The 22,896-nt window shown below is 45.1% G+C and overlaps 1 protein-coding gene across 1 annotated transcript; it reads left to right on the top strand.

Moving 5' to 3' along the window:
- Nucleotides 1-293: 293 nt before the first annotated feature.
- Nucleotides 294-22,251, top strand: senp6a (SUMO specific peptidase 6a). Its single transcript, XM_080514495.1, is given in 26 exon segments — nucleotides 294-417; nucleotides 7,060-7,153; nucleotides 8,294-8,357; nucleotides 8,578-8,684; nucleotides 10,185-10,340; nucleotides 10,525-10,595; nucleotides 12,588-12,679; nucleotides 13,795-14,188; nucleotides 14,418-14,683; nucleotides 14,761-14,901; nucleotides 15,104-15,137; nucleotides 15,261-15,449; nucleotides 16,146-16,339; nucleotides 17,183-17,349; nucleotides 18,430-18,546; nucleotides 18,649-18,771; nucleotides 18,849-18,941; nucleotides 19,164-19,308; nucleotides 19,310-19,362; nucleotides 19,364-19,469; nucleotides 19,472-19,496; nucleotides 19,598-19,686; nucleotides 19,907-19,989; nucleotides 20,066-20,134; nucleotides 21,053-21,203; nucleotides 21,444-22,251. Coding segments are annotated over 26 exon segments (3,291 nt in total). The 5' UTR covers nucleotides 294-386; the 3' UTR covers nucleotides 21,681-22,251.
- The last annotated feature ends 645 nt before the right edge of the window (nucleotides 22,252-22,896 follow it).

The following is a 22,896-nucleotide window of genomic DNA, read 5'->3' as shown; positions in this document are numbered from 1 at the left end:
TTTGATTCGGTCTACACCCCTATAAATCCTGGTCTTGTCTTAATACACTCAGGATATTGATCTTGAATAGGTCTTGGCCCCTTCAAATCTTGTCTTGGTGCTGGGATGCACTGGGGTTGCGGCCCCATGAAGTCCTGGATTGGGTGGTGTCGACCATCAACACTACAGAGGAAGTTGTATTTTTGACAGACATTTGATTTGTCCTTCTGTCAGAGAACGTTGCTCGGCTCTTATTGCGAAGGCGCCTGGTCGAATGGCTGTGCTTCCGGTGGCTGTCATCGCTTCACCGCTGTGGGACCCAGCCGCTGCCACATTATAGCCGATAAGCTGCTGTGCAGAGTGTCCGAGGAGCGCCTCTGTTATCCGAGGAGGATCATGGAATAAACATGGCCCACAATAGGAGCTTTTTCTTTGAAGGTAAGCCGTGACACCGCGACCCCCGGCTCCGGCGGGCCGTCAGCCTCCCGTAGCGGCACACAGGGTCTCGAGCCCGGCGAGCAGCGGCGGATTTTCAGCTCCTTTTAATTACGCGGCGAGCTGGCTAACGGCAGTTAGCCGCACTTCGCTGCTACATCCCCAGGCAGGGGGTGAGCTGTTGTTCCAGGGGTAAAGCTGCATCCATTGGGCCTTGGAGTCGTAGACCGGCCTGGCCCGGCTCGGCTCGGCTCTTCTCAGCGGGGGTGTTTTTTTTTAGCTGGAGTTAGCCGTTAGCAGTGACGTTAGCAGGCGATTTTTCTTTTGCTGTGTGGACCTGGAGACAGGCCTTCCTGTGTTTGCAGGGTCTTTTACGGTCCACAACACGTTTATTCAACACACTAAAAAAAGGCAGTGTTGCTGGAGTCGACTAAAAGACGTGTTTAAATTAGGCATTAAGCACACACAGTCTCCAAAACACAATGCTAACAAGCACAGTGCTAACAGGCTAGCAATAATAGTAAACACAGCTTTGTGTTGTTGCTTTCTGTAAACCTTACTTTTCTCTACCGGTTCGTCAAAAATCACATTTCCTTTAAATCGAGCTATACAATAGGTTTATTACTGCCTTTCCTTGTGGCACCGTGAAGCACAGCTGCAGCAATAATCATGATTAAAGACTATGGATAGTTATTTTTAGGTGCTGCTGATCAATGACCTCCATAAAGACTTTAAAACACAATACAGATGTTAATGATTCCTTAAACCCTTCGACAATTAATGAATTCTTATTCTAAAATACATTATTTCACGTCATTCCAACCTGAAGCAGCCTCCTCCTGACAGACATGTCAATGAAAAAAGAGTTTCTGAGTGATCTTTGCTCATGATTACCATTCCCATGTGTCGGTAAACATTTCAAATGTGACTCATTCTGCTATTTCCCAGATAATTTTCAATGAACACAATGAAAGCTGCTTTAAAACTCTCTGATAGGTTTACTGTGATCTCCATAACACTTGATCTAAGACTACAAATAGGGTTTGGAGGTGTTGCCGAGCAATAAGACTCAACAAGTAGGCACCCCGACTTGGTTTCACTCCTTCCTGCCTGTACGACAGTCGAATACCACCGCAGACAACTCTTTACTTGGATACTTTACTTATATGTCACCTCTCCGAATCATATCGCCGAAGAAGGCCCACATCACTTCACATCACTTCACATGTCATTTCATGCCAAAGCATGAAGAGCTGAAATCCATCTCACCTGCAACGCAGAAGAATGCATCCGCTTTTGAAAGTCGTCATAATCAAATGCCACTTTAATCTCATGTTTAGGGCATTTTGGCTCAAAACGACATGGTATGATGAGCCTCAACCACATTCAGTCTAAAGGAGAGGTTTATTTCTCTCTATTTGACAGCATTTTTCCAGCAGAAATTCCCTAATTGTTTAGTTTTGTGAAAACATAGATGTTGTTATCACATATCTCTGTGCCATAATAAAGAAAATCTGCTGAGTGTTAATTTAAAGGTACTATTGGTACTATTTTAAAGCCACGGCACACTGTGATTTTAAGTCATCCCAGACACAAGATAATCATGAGAGAGTCGGGTTCAAGGATGGCCATGGTCGGGGTCTTTCGACCAAACACAACCTGCAGTACAATCCCGACGGTGTCAGATATTTGGGGTGATCGTGACTCCTCCCTCACCCTGTTTTTTTACGCTTACACGTTGCGTGTTTTGTTGGAAAATTAAAGATCACATCAATAAATGCTGATGTAAAATGCGAACGCGTACTTACTTCAAGCTCCCTTTGTAAAATTGGCGTCCCAAGTTGGCGTCTTACCAAGCAGCGTTCTTTTCCCGCCCCTTATTTACATGGGGTTTTCTCTCAATCACGTCAACCGACGTCGTCATAGGCTGCGATTCAGTTTGTATTCTCATTGTGCGTTCTGTGCACGGCAAACTTTGTGTCACGGACAAGATTTTATTGGATTCACGTTGTACAGTGCGGCTCGCTGTGAACTTACAAGAGTGTTAAAATCGCACTCCGTAGGAGACTTTAGCGGTCTGGCTCCCTTGAGATGAAATTGGGATGTTGTGTAGGTCCCTGAACTAAAGCGTGTTTAGCAGACCTGCTTTGGAGGTTCATATTCATTACAACCCGACCGACTGGAGTGAAAAGCGTCATGTGGCTGGATGGTTCTGTGGCACTGTGAAGCCGAGCTGCAGCAGTATTTTTCATCCATAACAAGGGGGCAACATAGTCTGAGGAGCTGTGGCTGATCAATAACCCCCACTCACAATGCAGAACTTGCCCCCTACCGGTCAATCAGGGACCCCAACATGTGAAGCCGGCGTGTTCCCCTCTTTTCCTCTTCGTCACCTTCCTTTTTCACTCCAAAGTGTGTCTGTGTGGGTTTTGTGTCTCCGTGTTGGCTCCATAATAGACGTGCAGTCTGCAGCTGCACTTTGCTGTTTACCCGGTTAGCTGGGAGGTAATTCAACCCTCCGCCACTCCAGCTCAGTCTGAGCAGGGATCGTTTGGTTTGCAGATGTTATTTGAATTGGTGAGTGATTGCAGCCGAGTTTTCGCGAGTTATTCATTTTAGGAATGTTCTGTTTACTAATTCCTGTCGACTAAATGACAGCGTATTCAGGCCAAATATGTTCCATGACCCTCCTGGAGATTTTACACTCGAATGATTTCAGTGTTGTAATGAGCTGCGTTATCTCCCAGTGAGATTTATGTATGTAATTTCTCCTCTTCATAATTTGTTTTTTTGGTATTTACTTATCAGGCTCAACTTAAAGATATCAGATCAAGAGGAAGTACACAGACCAGGAGGACTGCGATTGGCCTGCTCTACTGCATCCTGGGACACCTTTAAGAAACTCCACATGTGACCTTGACGATCATGTAGTAAAAGTTTTCTTTGTTGGAGAAGTGCTGTTAAATCCAAGAGTGAGCAGCACACGCCTCCCCGGGGCAGATCAGACAATCCTGCTTGCAGTTGTCCGCCCACCTCCGGTAATATGGCCGACATTGTGTAGGAAGCTAGCACGTAGCTCGCTGCTGCAGCACGCAAAGCTAAAACGGCAAAGTGCTCTTGTGACCGCTACCGCAAAAGCAGAAATCGAGCTTCACATGGTTTTACGAGTAAAAACAAGCATACTGCAACAGCTACAGGGAACGTCTTTTTTGACAATTTTCTGTATCTTGCAGCAGAAGGGATTGTTAAAGTAAGGATGCTTCGATCCACGTGTTTTTCACTTCTGATCTGAGCCCATACCTGAATTTGTATATCTGCCGATACTATTCTGATACCAGAGCTCTGTTTGCTTTAATATTATGATCATTATTGTTGATTTAATATGAGGCTGTAATAAGCTCCTCTCTACAGTAAAGTATAAAATGTAGGAATGTTTGCATGTATCCTCTTAAAAGACAACTTGAGGTTAGTAGAAGGTCAGAAAAGGAAGCAGTACAAACTATTTTAGTTCCATTTTGGGCAATGTGGGGGTCTGAGTGATGTCATCATTTCATAATAAGCGTATTATATCTCTAAAACCTCAGAATCACTTTAGTCATCCCCATAGGAATTCTTCAGCAATGCAGCACCGATAGAATGTTTCCAGAGTAAAATTCATCCAAACACTCGGGGTAGCACTAATTTCAGCAACAGTAAAGCAGACGAGGCTTCATGGATCGCAGATTTTTGAATGACGTCGATATCGTAACCCCCATACCGATACTCGAGCTGATCAGCTACGTTGCGATCGAGGGTTATTTTCATTCGCTATCGTTTAGATTTGTGGAAATATAGACACTCTCATCACATATCCTCTGCGTCACAACAAAGAAAAAACTTTAAAGTTCAAATTTGAAGGCTGATTATAGCATTATTTTACCTGTTTTACCCCCTTGAGTTGGAATGGGGCTGCATGTTGCCTCTCAACTAAAGTGTTTATCACCGCTCGTATACTGAGGCCTTTAAACTGCACTGGTTTTATGAGTAAACGTACCTCCAACCTTTGTCATGCAACTGTTTACCGGAAAGTTCACGTCACAGACGAGTGGCTTTAAGACTGGAGTGTAGTTAAGTTGTTGGATTGTAGAGGAAGCTCCCCATCAGCGGCTGAAATGTTGACGTGGCAAAACGCTCCGCGTCGCCATAGCGCCCAACAGAGATAGATGCTCGTATGCAGAGCAGGAAATTCATCGTTATGCTCTCTTTAGCCACCACTAAATGAGTGTGTTTCCGCTTCCCCTCGCTGTAATTCGAGGCTTCTGGAGAGATTTGTGAAGGTTGAAAAAATGGAGGTTGACCGTCTATTAGCCTGGACGAGACAAAAAGCAGCTCGATTGGATTTGCACCGGCTATAAAAAAAAAAAAGAGCCGGGCACAAGAGCTTCAGCAGCGTGATCCAATATTTCTGTTCTTGAACTTTGGGAGATGATTTGTCGTGTCTTTTTATAAAAAAAGAAAGCGGAGGATTCGGTTTGGAACGAATGCATCATGGCGTGTTTCTGTTGCCAGTTAATCCACCGCTGCAGCTGCACATGCTGGGCAGAAGCATCATGAGGCAAAATGGGAGGAAAACAGGGCCGAGGCCTACTTTCTCTCTGGGGGTGAACGAGGAGGTTTTAACCGCGTACATGAACTGAAGGGAACGTCCTCTTGCAGGAAGGTGGTTGAGCTGCTGTTTACCTGCTGGGCCTGCAGCCAGGCGCTCCGCTTGTGTGATCACGGCGGCGAGCTTCGTCACGTCACTGGGCTGAGCCTGGCCACAAATACACTATTTTTTTATTCCATCTTTCTCCCCCACGTCTGATTTCTCATGTGTGCTGTGGTATCGGCTTGAAAGAAATCCAGTTGATTTTTTTTTTTTCCGGGGAGACGTGGTGCGAGCAGGGGAGCATACTGTGCTCGGCAACCTGCCGCTGATGTCTTTTGTGCTTGTGTGACTTAGCATTGCATGTGAAATGTGTGTTTGAGGCCATTTTCTCTTAAACCCTCAAAGAGGAACGCCAACAGAGTGGCACAAAACTGCTCTCAAATGGACGCAAGGTGCTTCAGAAGCACAAAGTGTGAAAGAAATGTGGACGAAAAGCTTGTAATGGCATGAAATATCAAAGAAAATGACAGGTTATTTGTTTTGTTGTTGTTGTTTGTCTTGGGATGACTTCACTTCTTGCCGTTTGGAGCTGCATGGAACCATCTGGAACCCAAGTGCTCCCAATTTGTTCCAGTCCAAACTTTGAATTCTGGCGTTAAGAGGACAGGTTATGAAGAACATCCTCAACTCCAAAAGCGACTTTGAATTCCAAATAGAGGTCTGATGGTCTGATGGAGGTCACGTTTAAACTGTAATGTGAATGATCGTGCAAAAAAAAAAAAATGGGACCCCAGCAAAATAATAAGTGAATAGACCTGCAGTGTGAATGTATTGAAATTCAACCTCCTCAAAACATCAGTGGTGGGCGGAAAGATACAAAAAGAATAAAATCTTAAAGCATCCAGACGTGAAATGTTTGTATGTATTGAAAGTCCTATTGTCGTTACAATAATAATTCTCGTCTTTTCTTTCTATTGTGAAAAGCATTGACCATTCAAACAATGTTGGCTGGTAAAAAAATAAAAAGGACTTAAATGGACTATTTATAAAAACCAGGATACTGTCGTCCTTCACTTTTTGAGACCCAGATGAGGTTTTTAAAAGGTGTCTGTAAAATAACCAACATTTAATCTACAGATGGTATAAAGATCCGAATTGGCCAGAAATGGTATCACAGTTTCACGTTTTTACATTAAATGATCCCGCGTTTAAACTGTGGGTTTGTTTATTGTAAAAGGAAATGGACCGATCCTCCACCAAGGCCAACTATCAGCCGGCGGAAAGGAATTGACTTCATTATGTGACTCAGATTGGGTTTTTTGTTGTTGTTGTTGTGCCGTTTGGGCACCGCTGGCTCAGCGCAGTGTAATTCTGCCAGACATCGCTCTGCAGAATGATTGAGGCGATTATATTTCCACAGTGAGGGGAGGCTGGGGAAGGGGAGGGAAGAAAAAAAAAAGAAGAAGTTTGGAGATAATAGGTGTTTTATCATCCGACGCTTCGGGGGCGTCATTATGCACATGAACGCATGAGCAGGCTTTAATCAATCCACACGTGGAGCAGAATGCAGACTCCTGAGGCGACCCGACCCAAGGAGAGATGCCAGAAGTCTTACTGGATGGTATCAAATCCAAACGAGCAAGCTGTCCAAAAAAACTAACTCAAACGCTTCTGGATGCAACAACAAAGCAGCTCTGCTTGTGAAATTTCAAAGGTATTAAAATCAGACCAACTGTTGACTGAGTGAACTCTGGGGGGGGGGGGGGTTTACACGACAACGTTTCACGTGACTGATCGTCACGACACGGCGGAGGAAACGTTATCGTCCACCTACTGAGCACGTGCAGAACGACGGCCTTGCGCAGTCGTAGTGTTTCGCAAAAACGGCGTTTTTGCCTATCATTACTGAAAACCAAGCTTTTTCTTTGACAATCTCATATTGTGTATCTGAAATAGGTGTGTGTGTGTGTGTGTGTGTGTGTGTACTGACGCCCGTCTGCTTTATCGTCCAACTCAAGCCCTGGACAGATCAGAGACCAGGCGAGATGGAGGGTACAAGAACAACTGGAGCTATTCTCTCCCTGACAACAACCAAGAGGAAAGGAGACACGAGTAAGCACTTCTCCTTCTGAACACCGCTTCACTCCCTCACCAGACAAACGCCACCAAACCCTGGCGCCGCCGCCGCCGCACGTCAGACGAGTGCAGCGCTTCGCCATCGTGGCAAATACAAGCTATGAACATGCACAGTGTCGCACCAAAGTGTTTTTGCACATTTTCTTATATTTAATGCCTGTAGGCTCGAATTAGTAAAGTTAATGCAGACAAGAAGGTGGAAACTTTTAGAAAATGAGAAATGATAATGATTTTAGAAGCTCAAGCTGCTTGATTAAGCTCCGTCAGTAGTTGTAGATCCTGGTCCAACACTACAAAAAGTAATGTAGTTAAGATGAAAATCTCAGTTCTTTATTTATTTATTTTAATCAAATGTGTTTAATGCCAAGTTCAAGAAAACTGCAGTAAAAGCATCAATAAAAGAAAAAACCTGTAATAGCCTGTAATAAGTACATGACGGCAGGTAAGCACATCCTTCTTGTACTTGAGTGTTAAAAAGTGCCATCGGTGCCTCACCATGTGGCAAATATAAACAGAAATTACTTCTTTTATTCCAAAGTGTAATGAGACGATACAGTGACGGCAATAAATACAATTCTTTTCCTTCTTTTTCCTGTTTTAGTATTTGTTTGAATTCTTTTTATTTTCATTTACATTTTATCTTTACTTAAATTTTTTTTTCATTTTTTGTCACTTTTTTCCCTTAAATTTTTTTCCTTCTTGAATTTTCCTTTTTCTTTCCTCTTTTCACAGATTTTTTACCATTTCATTGTTTTCAATGAATATTTAACCGTTTTCAAATTGTACTCATTGCCGTATTTGAGCATTCAGGCGTATCGTAGTAAAACCTGAATTAAAGTCCACTTGCATTAATTCAAACAAGATGTACAAATGTTCCGCCACCACCTCAGAATAAACGTTTGTAGGCCCCGACGTGTGCCGTCTCTGGTGAATCAAGCGCTCCCTGCACGTGACCTTCTTGCCAAACATCGTCAGTGTAAATGTAAATGGACACTGTTGGTTTAGTGACGGCGGGACACAGTGAGACTTGACAGTCCAGACACTTCCTCGCTCTCACACACAGAAAAGAGCAACAGACGGACGGTAGCTAATCAGACTTGTGTCCTTCCCTCTCAGTTCAGGCGTGTTGAGCGTGGACGAGATGGACCGGCAGCCGCCCGCCTCCACCGAGGAGAAAAAGGTAAATTCAATTAGATAGCAGTTTATTTCCAAGTTCTCATCATCTCATTGTAATCACATATTAAACACACGGTGTCATTTACAACAGAGCTAAATGTGTCTTTTTTTTCCCCATTTGTAAGTTTTGTGGGTTTCCCTGACTGCAGTTCACTGTATTGACCATCAGTGGCCACTAAATCCCACTAAACTGGTCGTCTTCTCTGCTTTGTTTCCGTCTCCAGTCCCCCTCGCTGAGGCACTTCACCTCCTCCGACCCCCTGAGAACGTACGAAAACCGGTCCAATAATCACATGAGACCTCTCAACAAGCTGCCGCCCAAAAGGCTCGGGTACGGGTTTAATGAACTCATTTCAACTCCGACTTTGACACATTCAACGTTGATGACTTAATATGAAAAAAGGAAAAAAAATGCTTGAAACATTTCATTTTGGATGTCTGAATTTATGAGATACAACTTTTGTGTCTGTACTTTATATTTTCAAATGCTAATGACTTTTCTATTTGCCTGTAAGACCTTTAATTCTTCCTTTTAATGGTTTTTACCAACCCTGTTGATCTTTTTGTATTAGTTTGTCTTTATGCTTTTATTTTATAAACCTCACATGTGCTTCACAACTTAAATGTATCATATGTGTAGCTAAATCAATTTCTAATTAATTCTTTTTTTTATTTGTCTTCAAATGCTTCAATGTAATATAATAATGATGATGATAATTAATAGTAATATAGTAACACAAACCAAAAGTTATAATAGAGACAATAATCCTAATGTATAGTAATCAGAGTACCGTATTTTCTGCCCTATAAGGCGCACCGGGTTATAAGGCGCACCTACATTGATTGACATAATTTACAACTTCATTCATATATAAGGCGCACCGCCCTATAAGGCGCACAGAACAGACCAGTGGTCAGCAACATTTATAGCTCAAAGCCATTAAGTTACATTTTCCATTGCTTCTAACACCCAGAGAGGTGCACACGCTTTATTTTGATAGTCCTACCTGCAGCCTATGCCAGTACCAGACTACACACAAAACCTTCTTCACTACTGGTTGACAACTTACAACTACCGGTAATAATAATAATAATAATAAACTAAACTACATGAACTAAGCAACAAATACACAACAGAACACAATTATTACCGACACCACAAACCAAATATAACCCCCAATAATTGCATTTAAAACACCACAAACAGCTGCAATGAATTATGGGAGTTTCTATCGGCTGCACTGAGGAGCTCAGTTTGAATTCGTCGCTGCAAGGCATGATGTCCCATCATGCCTTGCAGCGACAAATTCATGGTTTGTGTTGTTGGAGGTTATTGTGGGTTGTTGTTGGGCTTGGTGTTGTGTTGATTGTGTTTATGCTGTGTTTTTGTTCCCCAGTTTAGGGAGTCATTATTTCATCTAGTTTATTTTGGTTTGTTAGAACGTTGGTGTGCAACCATGAGTGATTAAGGTGTTGTGCGGAGTCTCGTCCGCACTGAAGATCCGGTTGCAAAGTTAGAGTTGTCAAAATAAAAGCTTCTAGTTGTTCAGCTGTCAAATAGCAACCTGGAGTAGAACAATCGTCCATATATAAGGCGCACCGGGCTATAAGGCGCACTGGCAGCTTTTAAGAAAATTTGAGGTATTTAGGTGCGCCTTATAGGGTGGAAAATACGGTAAATGGAGCTAAAAAGAATTTGTGCTCCGTCTTTTCATGTTCCAGTTGTTAAATGAGTGTGACGTTGCCACGCGCTCCTCCAGACGTCTTCCACTGGTCTGCCAGTTTGTCCTCGTGCCTCTTACCGCCGTGTCCTCTGTGTTTGCCTCCGCAGCGACGCCCCTCTCACTGTAGCATCGTCCTCCCCCATGCCCAATAGAACCAACTATTTCATCATCAGTCCCGCGCCCTCGCAAGGAATCGTCCTGCAAGGACGCCACTTCCAGCACACACACCTGCCGTCGTCGCCCATAAAGAAACCGGTCCAAAGGTAACACTGCGTCCATATTTCACTCCCAATTCTTGTTTTTTTTTGTGAACCAGTCCTTCCCTACGGTGACCCGGAAGGCCCAATACCGCAACAGGAAAAAAAGCCACAAAAGCAATTTTTTTGAAATTGCTCCCACTTTCAGTTTGAAGGGACTTTACTGACGAGGCTGGTTGTTTTCCCACAGAAGCGACTTCTCGTCCTCTCAGCCCACAGTGGAAGTCGACAGCATCGTCCTCACCTGTCCAGAAATCCCAGGTACAACCTCACACCTTTAACCTGGTTTCACTTTAATCTGCTTTGATGTCTTTGATTCAGTTACATTTGATTGAAGTCATACATTTGGTTTAAATTTATTTATTTCATTTCATAGGTTTTTTGGTTAACTTTTTATTAAAATATTAGATGGATTTTTATATTTTTTTTATACTTTAAAAACATTTTTTAATCTACATTTATTTTGTTTTCATTAATATAATTTTTCTGTTAGTTATAACATATTTTGAAGAAATATTTTGTAATATTGTTTTGTATTTAAATTTTATGTGACTTAAATTTCATAGAAGTATGTTTATTTAATTTATATGTATGTAGTCTGAAAATGTAAATTTAGTCATGTTATTTAAATTAGATTCTATTTTAAATTAATTCAGTTTCAATATATTTAAAACATTAGTTTAAAATGCATTAGGATTTATGTGTAATAATTTCTGTTTAAATGTTGTAACTGAATTTGAAGCAACTTTTTTTTAATTTTGTGTTTAATCATTTTATTTTGACAAACCGTTTTCATTTTAATGGAGTCCTAGAATAAGAAAATAAATGGTAGTTGAGCCTTGAAAATAGTTTAGACTTTCTGTGGTTTCAATTGGCTAGAACAACTGTCCTGTGATGGTTCACACACATTCAAGAGTTCTGAGTCGACTATTACTTGTTAAAAGCCAATTTTTTTTACTCAACTACAGAAAAAAGGGGGTTTGTAAAAGTACTGATTTAACTTCCTTATGTGAGTAAAAGTGTCAAAGTTCAGCTTCTCAATCATATTTTTAATTGATAAATAATGCATGTTGTTATTCTGTCCGTGACACAGATCGTGATTCAACTTGCATCGTAGTTTAGAGTCAGACGCTAAATGCAACTTTTAAAAAGTGCTCTGTCTCCATGGAAACGGGAGACTTGAAAGTTTTATACAACCCCAAAAATATGATGGAATCACCAATCTTGGGGATTGTTCATTTAGTTGTTTAATTTTATAGAAAAAAAAAGCCGATCACAGACTGACCAGAGATGTCAGTTGAAACAAAGGAGAGGATTATTAAACGTCTTAAAGAAGGTGAATCATCGCGGAATGTTGCAAAAGATTGTTCACAGTCGGCTGTGTCTAAAATCTGGGCCGAGTACAAGCAAGATGGGAAGGTTGTATAAGGTGAGCGTACTGGGAGGCCAAGGAAGGCATCAGAGCGTCAAGACAGGAAAACTTCAAGCAAAATGTCTTGAAAAGTGAAGATGCACAGCAAAAAGAAATGAGGAAAAAGCAGGTTAAGATAAGCCGAGGAAAAGCCACGGTGGACTGTGGATGACTGGATGAAAGTCATATTGAGTGATGATTCTGCTCTGGGCACGGTCCTTACCTACTGATTTACCCTCTTCTTTTTTTTCATTGTCAATTTCTCCCGTTTGCAACGTGAACAAAGGGTCAATCAACTGAATGAACGACCTCCAAGCCTGCTGATTCCATCATTTTGGCCAGGGGTCTTCTCCCATTGTTGATGTTTAGAGAGTTTTGTTCTCTGTTGTTGTGAGTGTGGTTTCAGAAAAACAATGTTGCTGTATGAAGATGAACCTTTTTTTTTTTTGCATCAGTGGTTTGATAGATTTTACTTAAATTGTGATTATGCATTTTATTCTGTTGGTACATCTCAGGATGTCCAAATTAAAAAAAACAACAAACCAATCAAAAAGATTTGCCGTTGAATTTGAGGATCAGTTGGGACTCATTGCTCACCAGTCCATTGAATGTTTGTCAAAGCTTCACAATACCTCCACTGGGCTTTACCATAGGAAGCTTCTCTCTTTTTTTTAGAGTTTTAGTCCAAGCAATGTTTTCCCAAATAGGGAAAGTTTGTTTTATTTGTCCGTGGATCCAGATTGAATAATCTCCCATTGCTCCAACATTTGAGAATCACCCAGTTGGCAAATGAATGCGTTTTAATTGAAGTGTTTCCTGTGCTTCTGGTGTCGTTCGCTCAGACGAGTCCCTGAATATAAAGCGTCGCTACCAGCAGAAGAAGAAGCCGTTGGAGGGCTGCTGCAGTTTTCCTGCCCAGGTCAAAGCAGCCGAGGTGAGGAAAAGTCTCGTTAATCCTTTCACTTCTGTCCACTTTCAAGTTGTTTCCCCATTTCCAGGAATTTTTAAATCACCCGACATTAAACAGCTCTTAAACACAACAAGCAGAGAGATTGGATACAATCAAAAAAAGAGTGTATTAGGAGTGACAAGGACATGTATAATTTAGAAGGTGATGCTTGCAGTAACAAATGACCTCTAATCACATTGCAATACATAGTAATAGAAGTTCTGGTGGTTTTCTGTTGTCACACAGTGACATCTAGAGGTCCTAAATGGTATGTACCTTTAAATCGTAGCGTAGAAGTCGCATGACCAGCCAAACTTCCTCAAAGCATGTGACTTATTGTCCAAAAAAATACGGTAATCAAGTGTAATGGATGTATTTTTTCACACATTATTTGTTCCAGCACAAATTGTTTTTTGTTTTTTTTGAAGGTGTAAAAAAAAAAAAAAAAAAAACTAAACAATTGTTTGTTTTCGTCTCTGCCTGGTGCACAAAATGACACAAAGAAGTAGAGACAAGGGGCACAGAACTAGATGTCAAAAAAAGAGACGGCCCTTCTCTTAAAGACGGTTCTGGGTAGAAACAAACAAATGAAACAAAAAACACACATATATGGGTGGGAGTCGGTCAAAATCCTCGGTCAGTAGGCCAACACGTAATATAAACATGACTAAATGTATATATTTTATAAATAAAATAAATGTTTGTGTCATTGATTAGTTTGGTTATAAAATCTGGGATCGGCTCCCGTATTAACTTGACTTGAAGTTGACGGTAAAAGTGTGATTGAGGGAGATTAAATTTAGTTTGGAGCTGAAGGTCTGAAGCTAATTAGTTAGTTAGTATATAAAGGTCCCCAATACAGAATTAACAGTGCCCTTTCTCGTTCCCTCAGTTTACACCAATTGTGACATAATTGTGTTTTTTTCCACACACTTTGAGACGTCACACACTCACACGACTTTATCACAGGCTGTTTTTCTCTTTTTTTTATTTCCAATACACATATTGCTCATAGAGATGTCCCGATAATGCTGACTCTGGTATTTTGTGCAGCTCGAAGTGAGAAAACCTTGATTTACGGCCACATCCTCCCTCCGCAGCCTCTCCGGACCAACGTCTGCCAGGCGGTCTGCGTGAAGTGCAACAAGCCGGCGGAGGACAGCGGGAAGTGTCGGAGCTGCGGCGGCGGCGGCGGCGGTGCCTCGGTGCTGCTGCCCTGCCAGCAGCAGGACTCGCTGTCGTCCCCGACCCCGAGGCCCCCCATCCGACTGCAGCCGTCCCCGGGGCCGAACGGCGCGCAGCAGAACTTTTACAAGCCCGCCACGCCCATGAGGATGCCCCGCGGGGAAACCTTACCCATACGCATCACGAACATCCGGAGCGCCCTGCCGCCGCTCAACAACGGCCGGGTGGCGCCGTCTGCCGGGACGTCCAGCTGCTGCGGCGCCAAGGGGAGGAAGGTGACGGCACAGCAGCGCGAGCTCAACGACCCCAGTGAGTCACCGCGGGGCCCGTGTGGTTGTTATGGCAACGCGTAGCCTTCGTGTATTGTTTGAAGGCATAGAGTAAGTCGTCTTATCGGTCCTCGGTATCGGCGAGTAGTTGAAGGTTGTCGTTTTTTCCAGAGATAATCTGTTCCACAATCATTTTTTAAAGAAGTTTATCAGGTGTTTAAGGCAATAATCCAAGTGGAATCAACCTCTCCTCTCGCGTTGCCCCTCAGTCGTCTTGTCCAGCGACGACGAGGAAGACGAGGACGCCGACAACGCCAGCACGGGGAGCGTGAACAGGCTGGACAGCGTCTCCCCTCGGCCCGCCGACTCCGCCCATTCGTCCCCGGCGCCCTCTGGGGGCCGGGTGGAGGCGGCGGTAAAGAGCGCCGGAGGAGAGCAGCAGCAGCAGCAGGAAGAGGCGGAGGCCTGCTCGGAATTCTTTGAAGACGTCAATATGAAGATCAGCATACCTCGGAGGGCCCGCATGAAGGATCAGGTGGGACGGGCAGCGCCACGCGTTTCGTGCCCCTGCGGCGTGGACCGATCAACTAACTTGTTGCACTTCTCCTAAAGTTTGGAAACCAGCCCCCGGAGCAGTTCTCCCCCAGGGTGAAGAAGCCCAAGTACATGTCCAGCAAATGTGACAGCATCATCCTGGAGTGTCGGAGCGTACGGGTGGGAACGCTGCGCCGGATGGTCACCAAGCCCGTCGTGGTCAGTCGACGGCCATTGTTTTCAAAACCATGCTGTGTAAACGCAAAACTTTTCTGAAACGAAAGAGGAAAGCCCTCATGGGGCCCAGTTGTTTTTCTATTCCAATGTCATGAATCAGAAACGACAGTCTTGTAAAAACTGGTCAATTTGAACGTGATAAATTGAAATCTCACTTCTTTTTCTTGACTTTTTGTTTTCTCAGTTTTCCATCGACAACATCCAGCTGGAAACTGAAGGTATGCAGCAACGGATGTGACTGGATCGTTTTTTTTTTCCTTTTCCAACATTCGTTATCGACACAGTTCATTAGAAAAGTCCGTATAAAGTTTGCGTTGGCCGTGTTTTGCCCCCCCCCCCAGGAGCCGACAAGAACAGCGTGGAGAAGGTCTGCCTCCGGGCGTCGGAGCTGATCAGCTGCGAGTGGTGCAGCGTCCGGAAGCTTCCCGTCCTGTTCTTCCAGACGACGCTGGCCGAGTGCCTGCGTCTGCGCACGCAGCTCAACATGTCCATGGAGAAGGGGGGCCAGTGGTACGACTGCAGCGGAGACCGTGAGTGCCCCTCAGAGCTTCGGTGCCGTCACACACTCACTGGAAACCACTTCTACCACACGGACGAGAGGCGCGCCTCATGCAGCTGCTCTCGTTTTGCCATTCTTTGTTTCTGAAACGTTGATCTTTTTTTGAGTGTTTCTTCCTGTTTTCCAGCTTTATAGCGATCTGAGGTTAACCATTCATATTTATTCAACCAAGCTTCCAGTCTCAAGAAATAACGAAACATTATAAACTGATAGAATAAATGTATCATATTTTGAATGATGTCCTTCCATAATCATGATTATACTTATATATATATATATTCTGTATCATTAATTATTTAAAAAAAGTAATATATCCCTTTTCATCAGATGAGACTTCTAGCATGTTGAAATGAATTAATTATTTAATAAGTTATGCTTTTCAGACATTCAACCTGATTATGTTGTTCTGCTGTTATTTATTCACTGTTTGTTCAGTGAAATATCTTCATCTCGTTGACGGGAACTGTTTTTGATGTTGAATTGTTTTTTTTTTTTTTGTCTTGAAAATGTAATCTCTTGAAAAGGGGGGGGGGGGGAGTTTTAGTTTCCCCCAGGTCAAACGTTCACGTCAGAAAGTTTGGATTGTCACTGAAAAGCGACTGCATCAGCATATTTTGAAGTTTTGTGGGGCAGTTTGAAGAGAACGCGTTGTGGCTTCGTCCCGCAGAGTCGGACGAGAAGTACATCGTGCTGATCTTCGAGAACGGCCTGGCCATGAAGGAGCAGATGATCCTGGAGGACATCCTGAGCGAGATCGGCAGGACCAACAACCTCGCCAACTTCCCCACCAAGCTGCAGTTCGAGGAGGCCAACATCCGCCTGGTGAATTACAACAAGGCCACGGCGCAGAAGGAGGAGAAGGTGCGCTCATCGCCTTGCGTTCTTTTTTTAATCCTTCACCCTGTGGGCTGGAGAAGCACAATCTTTCACCTATAAATGACTGAGAAATTAAAAATGTTGGACACACAGTGTGTTTTGAGGGGACTTCCGACCACACACACACACACATGCAACAGAGAACAATACACTAAACTTTAACAATGGGAGTACAGGACGTTCTAGTGGACAGACCAAGTTGGATTATTGTTATGGTGACGACATTATTGTGATTGTCCCATCTACTGAGCATGTGCAGACCAAGTGTTTACTGCAGTGTCAGCGTTTTTTTCCCACGTGGATGGAAACGCAACTTTCCAAGAAGTTGCTAAAAAATATTGTTTCTGAAAAGTTGCGTCCCACCCCGTTTCCAGGGAGACGACAACGGAGTGTTTTTTTTTTGTTTTTTTTTTTATTCCACCTTGGCAGCAGCTTTCAAGAAGCTGCGTCCTCCAGTGGCTCCGAGATCAAATATGGAATGAAGGTTTTCCGCTTTGATTTGAAAGCGTTGTCATGTTGAATTGAAGGCAAATAAGAGTCTGAGACTTTTACTTTCGACCAGGAGGAACCAGCAGGCCCAAGGCCGGGTTCCGACAGAGTCAATAAACTGACACAACTTTCCTCAGTGGGAAAGTTCCGGACATATTGATCCCCGTGATGCTGCAGACAGACAAATATCAGTCGATTCCTCATCGAATGTTTCCAGTGCAGTGGCTTCTAATGGAGGAGGAGCTCTTTACACCATTAAAGTCAATGTCCCTCAATAGATTTACACACTTATGTTTTCCACACACTTGAGTCCTGAAGCATCTTTCTTCTTCTTTGCAGGTGAAGTTGGGCCAGGCTCCTTCCAAACTGGCCCCGGTCAAGGTGACGCCCGTCAGCATGCCGGTCCGCACGCGGATGGCCACCCGCCAGCAGAACGCCAACTACTTTGAGGACGAGGACGAGGACATGACGGACCTCCAGCCCACCTTCTCGGGACCAATTGTGAAGTGAGTTTCGTCTGTTCGCCGGCGGGTCGCCAGCTGCTTTTCCTGGCTCTGTCATGAACTCCATCGAAGACAATCTTTTCTTTTTACTATATTCTGAACCATGACGGCGTATTTCTAAGCACGGCCGGTGGCAGGCCTTCTGTTTCTCGCCTCCTCACGCGACAAACGATCGACTGGAAACAACGTTTTATATTTTACTTCAGAGAACTTTTGTGTTCAGATTGTGACAGTTTGAGGGGGGGGGGGGTTGTTGGGGATGGTAGCCAGATCTCTCTCCTGACATTTAAGATGTTTTTTACCCAGTAAGGTCTTTTACACAACCCATCACATTTTGATCCCCCCCCCCCCCCCCCCCCCCCCCCCCCCCCCCACACACATCAAACCTACACCAGGTAATACGCATCAAATGTACACCCTACTAATGTGAAAAAAAAAAAAGAAATTCTGAAAGAAATGCAGTTCAGTTCATCAAAAGAAATTCAAATGCCTCCAACGGGAGAAGGGGAAAACTCTTCTGGCGCAAAAAGAAATAATTCCGGAGCAGCTCAGGAAAGTTCATCAACAAACAAACAAACAAACAAAAAGATTTTAAAAGCTGCGCCTCTCAGAATCGATATGCACCAGTCATGATCACGGGGGGCGGGGGCCAGCTCGACAACTCCACTGTTCACTTTTACCGGCGTTTTTCCAAGTGAAAATGAAAAGCGTTTGTTCCGTTTTGGATGTTCGTTTACACAACAACAGTGCTTGGTGACGCTGAAAAACGCAACTTTTGAAACTGCTTGGAAGTGGTGGAAAACTTGGAAATTCTACAAACTCGGTCACCCCGTAACTTGGTCGTCTGTCCATACAATGGTCTGTTTCCTGCCATTGTTAATGTTTATGAGGGTTTTATTCTCCGCACACACTAAACAAACACTGACTCGTCACCTGGCTTGCTGACGACGTCGTTGTCAGTCTTTCAAAGTGTTGCCAAATGCCAAACTTTTCTGAAAACGTCAGAACGAGGCGTCTTCACTGGAAAACGTGCGAAAGCGTGCGCTGCGGTAACCACACTAACCGGTTCCTTTGTGCCTTCAGGTTGATGGTTTACCCTCCTCCTCCAGCCAAAGGGGGGATCTCAGTCACCAACGAAGACCTCCACTGCCTTAACGATGGAGAATTCCTCAACGACGTTATCATAGACTTTTATTTAAAGTGAGTATCCCAGCAGTGCAAGTACGTCCACGGCCACGCAGCTTCTTAACATCGCAAACCCTCCTCCTCCTCCTCCTCCTCCTCCTCCTCCTCCTGTTTCAGATATTTAGTTTTAGAAAAATTAAAAAAAGAAGACGCACAAAGAATCCACATCTTCAGCTCCTTCTTCTACAAGAGGCTGAACCAGCGCGAGCGCAGGAACGTCCCGGACACCACCAACCTGCCGTGAGTGTCCAGCGTCCAGTGTCCAGCTCAGGCCTCTCGGAGCGTCACTTCACTCTCGTGTGTTTCCGCTTTGGCAGCATCCAGAAGAGGAAGCACAACCGGGTGAAGACGTGGACCCGGCACGTCGACCTCTTCCAGAAGGACTTCATCTTTGTTCCCATCAATGAGTCGTGAGTCACGGATCAGTCCCTATCCCGCGGACATTTTTCGAGTAGACGTCGGCTTCGTGAAAGCGTCTCATGAGGCGGTTTGATAGGTTGTAGGAGGAGGGAAGACGTTTGAGCCAAATAGACTCCGTGAACGAAGTTGAAGGAAGATCTGGTTGGGTTTTAAACGACGATGTGAATCCTCACAGGACGGGGACGTGACTAACGCCCCTCTCCTCTGTCCAGAGCTCACTGGTACTTGGCAGTGATCTGCTTCCCGGGCCTGGAGGGGCCGGTGTTTGAGCACAACCCGCTGTACCACGGTCCCATTCCCGCGCCCGGCTCCTCCACGGACCACCAGTCGGAGGAGAACATCCCGGACCACTGCCGCCCCCCTCTCTCCGGACAAAGACGGAGGCGACAGCCCCACGGGGGCCCCCGTCCCCCGGAGCCCCCGAGGGCTCCTCGGGCGTCAGCAGAGACCCTCCGACCGAACACCCGGCCTTCAAAGACGTGAGGACAGAGCTGCCGACGGCGTCCAGGAACACACAGCCCCCGACGTGGACCAGCAGTACACCAGTGAGTTGGACGCCCTCCTTCTAACCGATGTCTGTGTGATTTATAGTCCACAAAACCTGGTCGGTAAACAAAAAACGGGTGTGTTTTTGTTTACCGTTTAGACGAGCTCCAGAGAATCAGTTTGTGTTACGGTTCAGAAAAAGAAGAGGAAGACACATACACCTTCTCAGACGACCAAAGCTCCTGTCAGGTATTCCCTCTCGTCTCCGTCCCGTCGTCTATCGTCCCGTTTCTTCCTCAGGCCGTCGCTTCATGACTGTGTGTGTGTGTGTGTGTGTGTGTGTGTGTGTGTGTGTGTGTGTGTGTGTGTGTGTGTGTGTGTGTGTGTGTGTGTGTGTGTGTGTGTGTGTGTGTGTGTGTGTGTGTGTGTGTGTGTGTGTGTGTGTGTGTGTGTGTGTGTCTTTTTGCAGGACGAGTGCAGTGAAGACGGAGCTGAGGACACTCTCAGCGCCGACACCTCAGCCCTGGCCTCCAAACCCACCCTCTGCAGACAGTGAGTGGATGTACTGCTGTGTTTGTGCCTGCAGGGGGAGCTGGAGACTCACTGTGATCCACCGGTTCTGTTTCAGGCCTTGTATTCTCATCATGGACTCCCTGCGAGGTCCGACCCGATCCACCGTGATGAAAACTCTGAGAGAGTGAGTGCTACACACACACACACACACACACACACACACACACACACACACACACACACACACACACACACACACACACACACACACACACACTCTTCCTGTACAAGGCGTGTCTCAGCTGAAAAGACTACATCCATCTTTATTCCAAAGAGAGCGAATGCAGCTTTCTGCCGTCTGCCAAAGTGAGTCGCAGCTGCAAAGAAGAGCACCTGCTCATCTTTGGACCCTCCAGCAATAAAACACTGATCGCTATCAAAACCGAAGAGGACGTATCATTTCTAACGCTGTGATATAACTCATGAGAGCTTCCTGGATTTCACTACATAACTGATGTGACTGAGCACTGACCCGGCGTCAGTCTCCACCAGTTTACTAATCTGTTTACTAACTTTTCAAAAGTGCAGTTACCGGAAAAACAACTTTTCACAAACTGTCTGGGGAAACTTGGGGAAAATGCCACTCTGTAAAGGGAGAAGAGCAGTTTTCTGAAAATACTCCGTCTCCATGGAAACGGACAAAGCGCAGCTTTTCTTAAATCCTGTGACTACTCATGCGCACCACACCTGAATTAAGTAGTTGCTCTGCACATGCTCAGTAGACGGTCGGTCCGTACGCAACCAACAGCACCGACTAGTGGCTGAACATGAAAACATTCATTCATTTTCAGCTTTCCTCCCAACAGGCGTCACTTTCAAAATGTTGCTATAAAAGCAGAACTTTTGTGAAACGAAAGAAGCGCAAAACCGCCGCGTTTTCACTTGAAATGTCGCCATGGAAACCTGGGCCTCAGATTCTGTACATCCTCACTGCCTCAGTTCTGAAGTGGCATGTTCGTTTCTGCTCCTGGTATCGGTAGAAAAACTAGACGGCTTCCTGCCCTCATGTGTGTTTGTTTGTTTGTTTGTTTGTTTGTTTCAGGTACCTGGAGGTGGAGTGGGAGGTTCGGAAAGGTGTCCAGCGCAGCTTCGGGAAGGACGTGATGAAGGGCTCCAGCGCTCGAGTGCCTCAGCAGGACAACTTCAGTGACTGTGGCGTTTATATCCTGCAGTACGTGGAGAGCTTCTTCGAGGTGAGGAAACATGGGAGGGAGGGAGGGAGAGAGAGGGAAATTAAAGCGAGGGATGTGAAAGAGAAGTGAGAGGATCAAATATGGACGTGAGCAACAGAGGAAAGGAATGTAGGAATTGGTGGCGAGAGAAGAGAAGCAACGACGTTACAAATGAGTCAAACTGGGTGTTTTTTGGGTGGTGGAGAAATGGAGCGCTCCTTCCGCGGGCGGAGCGCTAATTGTCCCCCGTTGTCCCCGCAGAGCCCCATCAGCAGCTTCCAGCTGCCCCTCAACCTGTCGGAGTGGTTCCCCCAGCCGAGGATGAAGACGAAGCGCGAGGAGATCCGGGAGCTCATCCTGAAGCTGCAGGAGACGCAGCAGCTGGACAAGAAGGAGCCGGAGGAGGAGGCGGCGCCGCCGGGCTCCCCGGAGGAGCCCGAGATCGAGGAGACGTCCGGCTCCACGGGCGCGCCGCTCGGCTTCCCCATCAGCACCTGAGAACCGCCTCCTCCTCTTCCTCCTCCTCCTCCTCCTCCACAGGTCCAATCCCTCCGTTCACTCCCGGGGCCCCGCCAGGAGGCCTGAGCGCCGGCCTCCCTCTCGGGACGCCAGACCTTTAAAAATTTCTACGGATTCACAGTGTAAATAGTTGCTGGAGTTTTCCCGCTGCCTTTGTAATTTACTGTTTTCTGGCTCATCCACGAAATGGCCCGGTAACTTATGTTTTCATAGACGTTCTCCTCTCCAGGAGAACCCGTGCAGAAGATACTGTCTCGCTCTCGCTTCGTTATTATTCAAGCTTTCCACTCGTGTAGAGGAAGACAAAAAAAAATTAAAAAATACTATGATTATTGATGATAATAATAATAATAACAATAACAAAAGCGCGAAGAAGAAGAAAAAACAGAGGAAGTTGCAGTTTTGTTTTGTTTTTTTTGTTTTTTTTTAAGGTAACACTCTACGGATGCGGAGGATCACGAGTCACATACGTAGTTCAGTGCTTGTTGTGTGTCTCTTCGATGTGGAGTGGATACATTTTCAACAATAAAAGCAAACATGAAATGCAGGAGCACCTCCTCTGGCCTCCACTCCTCATTCACAATTAGTGTGTTTGTGTGTGTGAGGGACGTGTTCTACACTCAGCGAGTGCCAAGTTCAGTAGCAGACATTTAGGTCACGTTCACATGGTACCCGGGTTTTTACAAAAACTGATCTTTCAACCCTCTATGTTTACAAAAACAGTCTTCATTGACACGGGCCTGCTTTTCAGAGCCGAGCCTGTAGGGGGCAGTGTAATGAGAAGCGTGAGGCCATGATAGCCAAACAGATTCCTGGAAGAAACACCGTCACGGGTTGCAATGTAAACCTCCGCAGAGTTTTTCTAAATCTCCACAGCAGGCTGGCGTTTTGGGTGAGCGTTCACACGACAACGGTGCCCGGAGCCGCTGAAAGCACGACTTCTGACAACACTCCAATTCTATCTCCATGGAAACGAGTGGGCGGGTGCAACAATTCTGTCTTTGTGGAAACGAGTGTGTGCAACATTTTGAAAACACTCTATCCCTGCGGTAATAAGAGTGCAACTTTTGGAAAACACTCCACCTCCATTGAAACAAGAGCGCAGCTTTTTGAAGACGCTGCATCTCCGTGGAAACAAGAACGCACATCTTTTCAAACGATGCTCCGTCCTGGTGAAAATGGGGTATAGCGCAAG

This window comes from Blennius ocellaris (assembly GCF_963422515.1).
Source record: "Blennius ocellaris genome assembly, chromosome: 18".
Lineage (NCBI taxonomy): Eukaryota > Metazoa > Chordata > Actinopteri > Blenniiformes > Blenniidae > Blennius > Blennius ocellaris.
The sequence above is the reverse complement of the archived record's forward strand: the minus strand, read 5'-3'. Positions and strand labels throughout refer to the sequence as shown.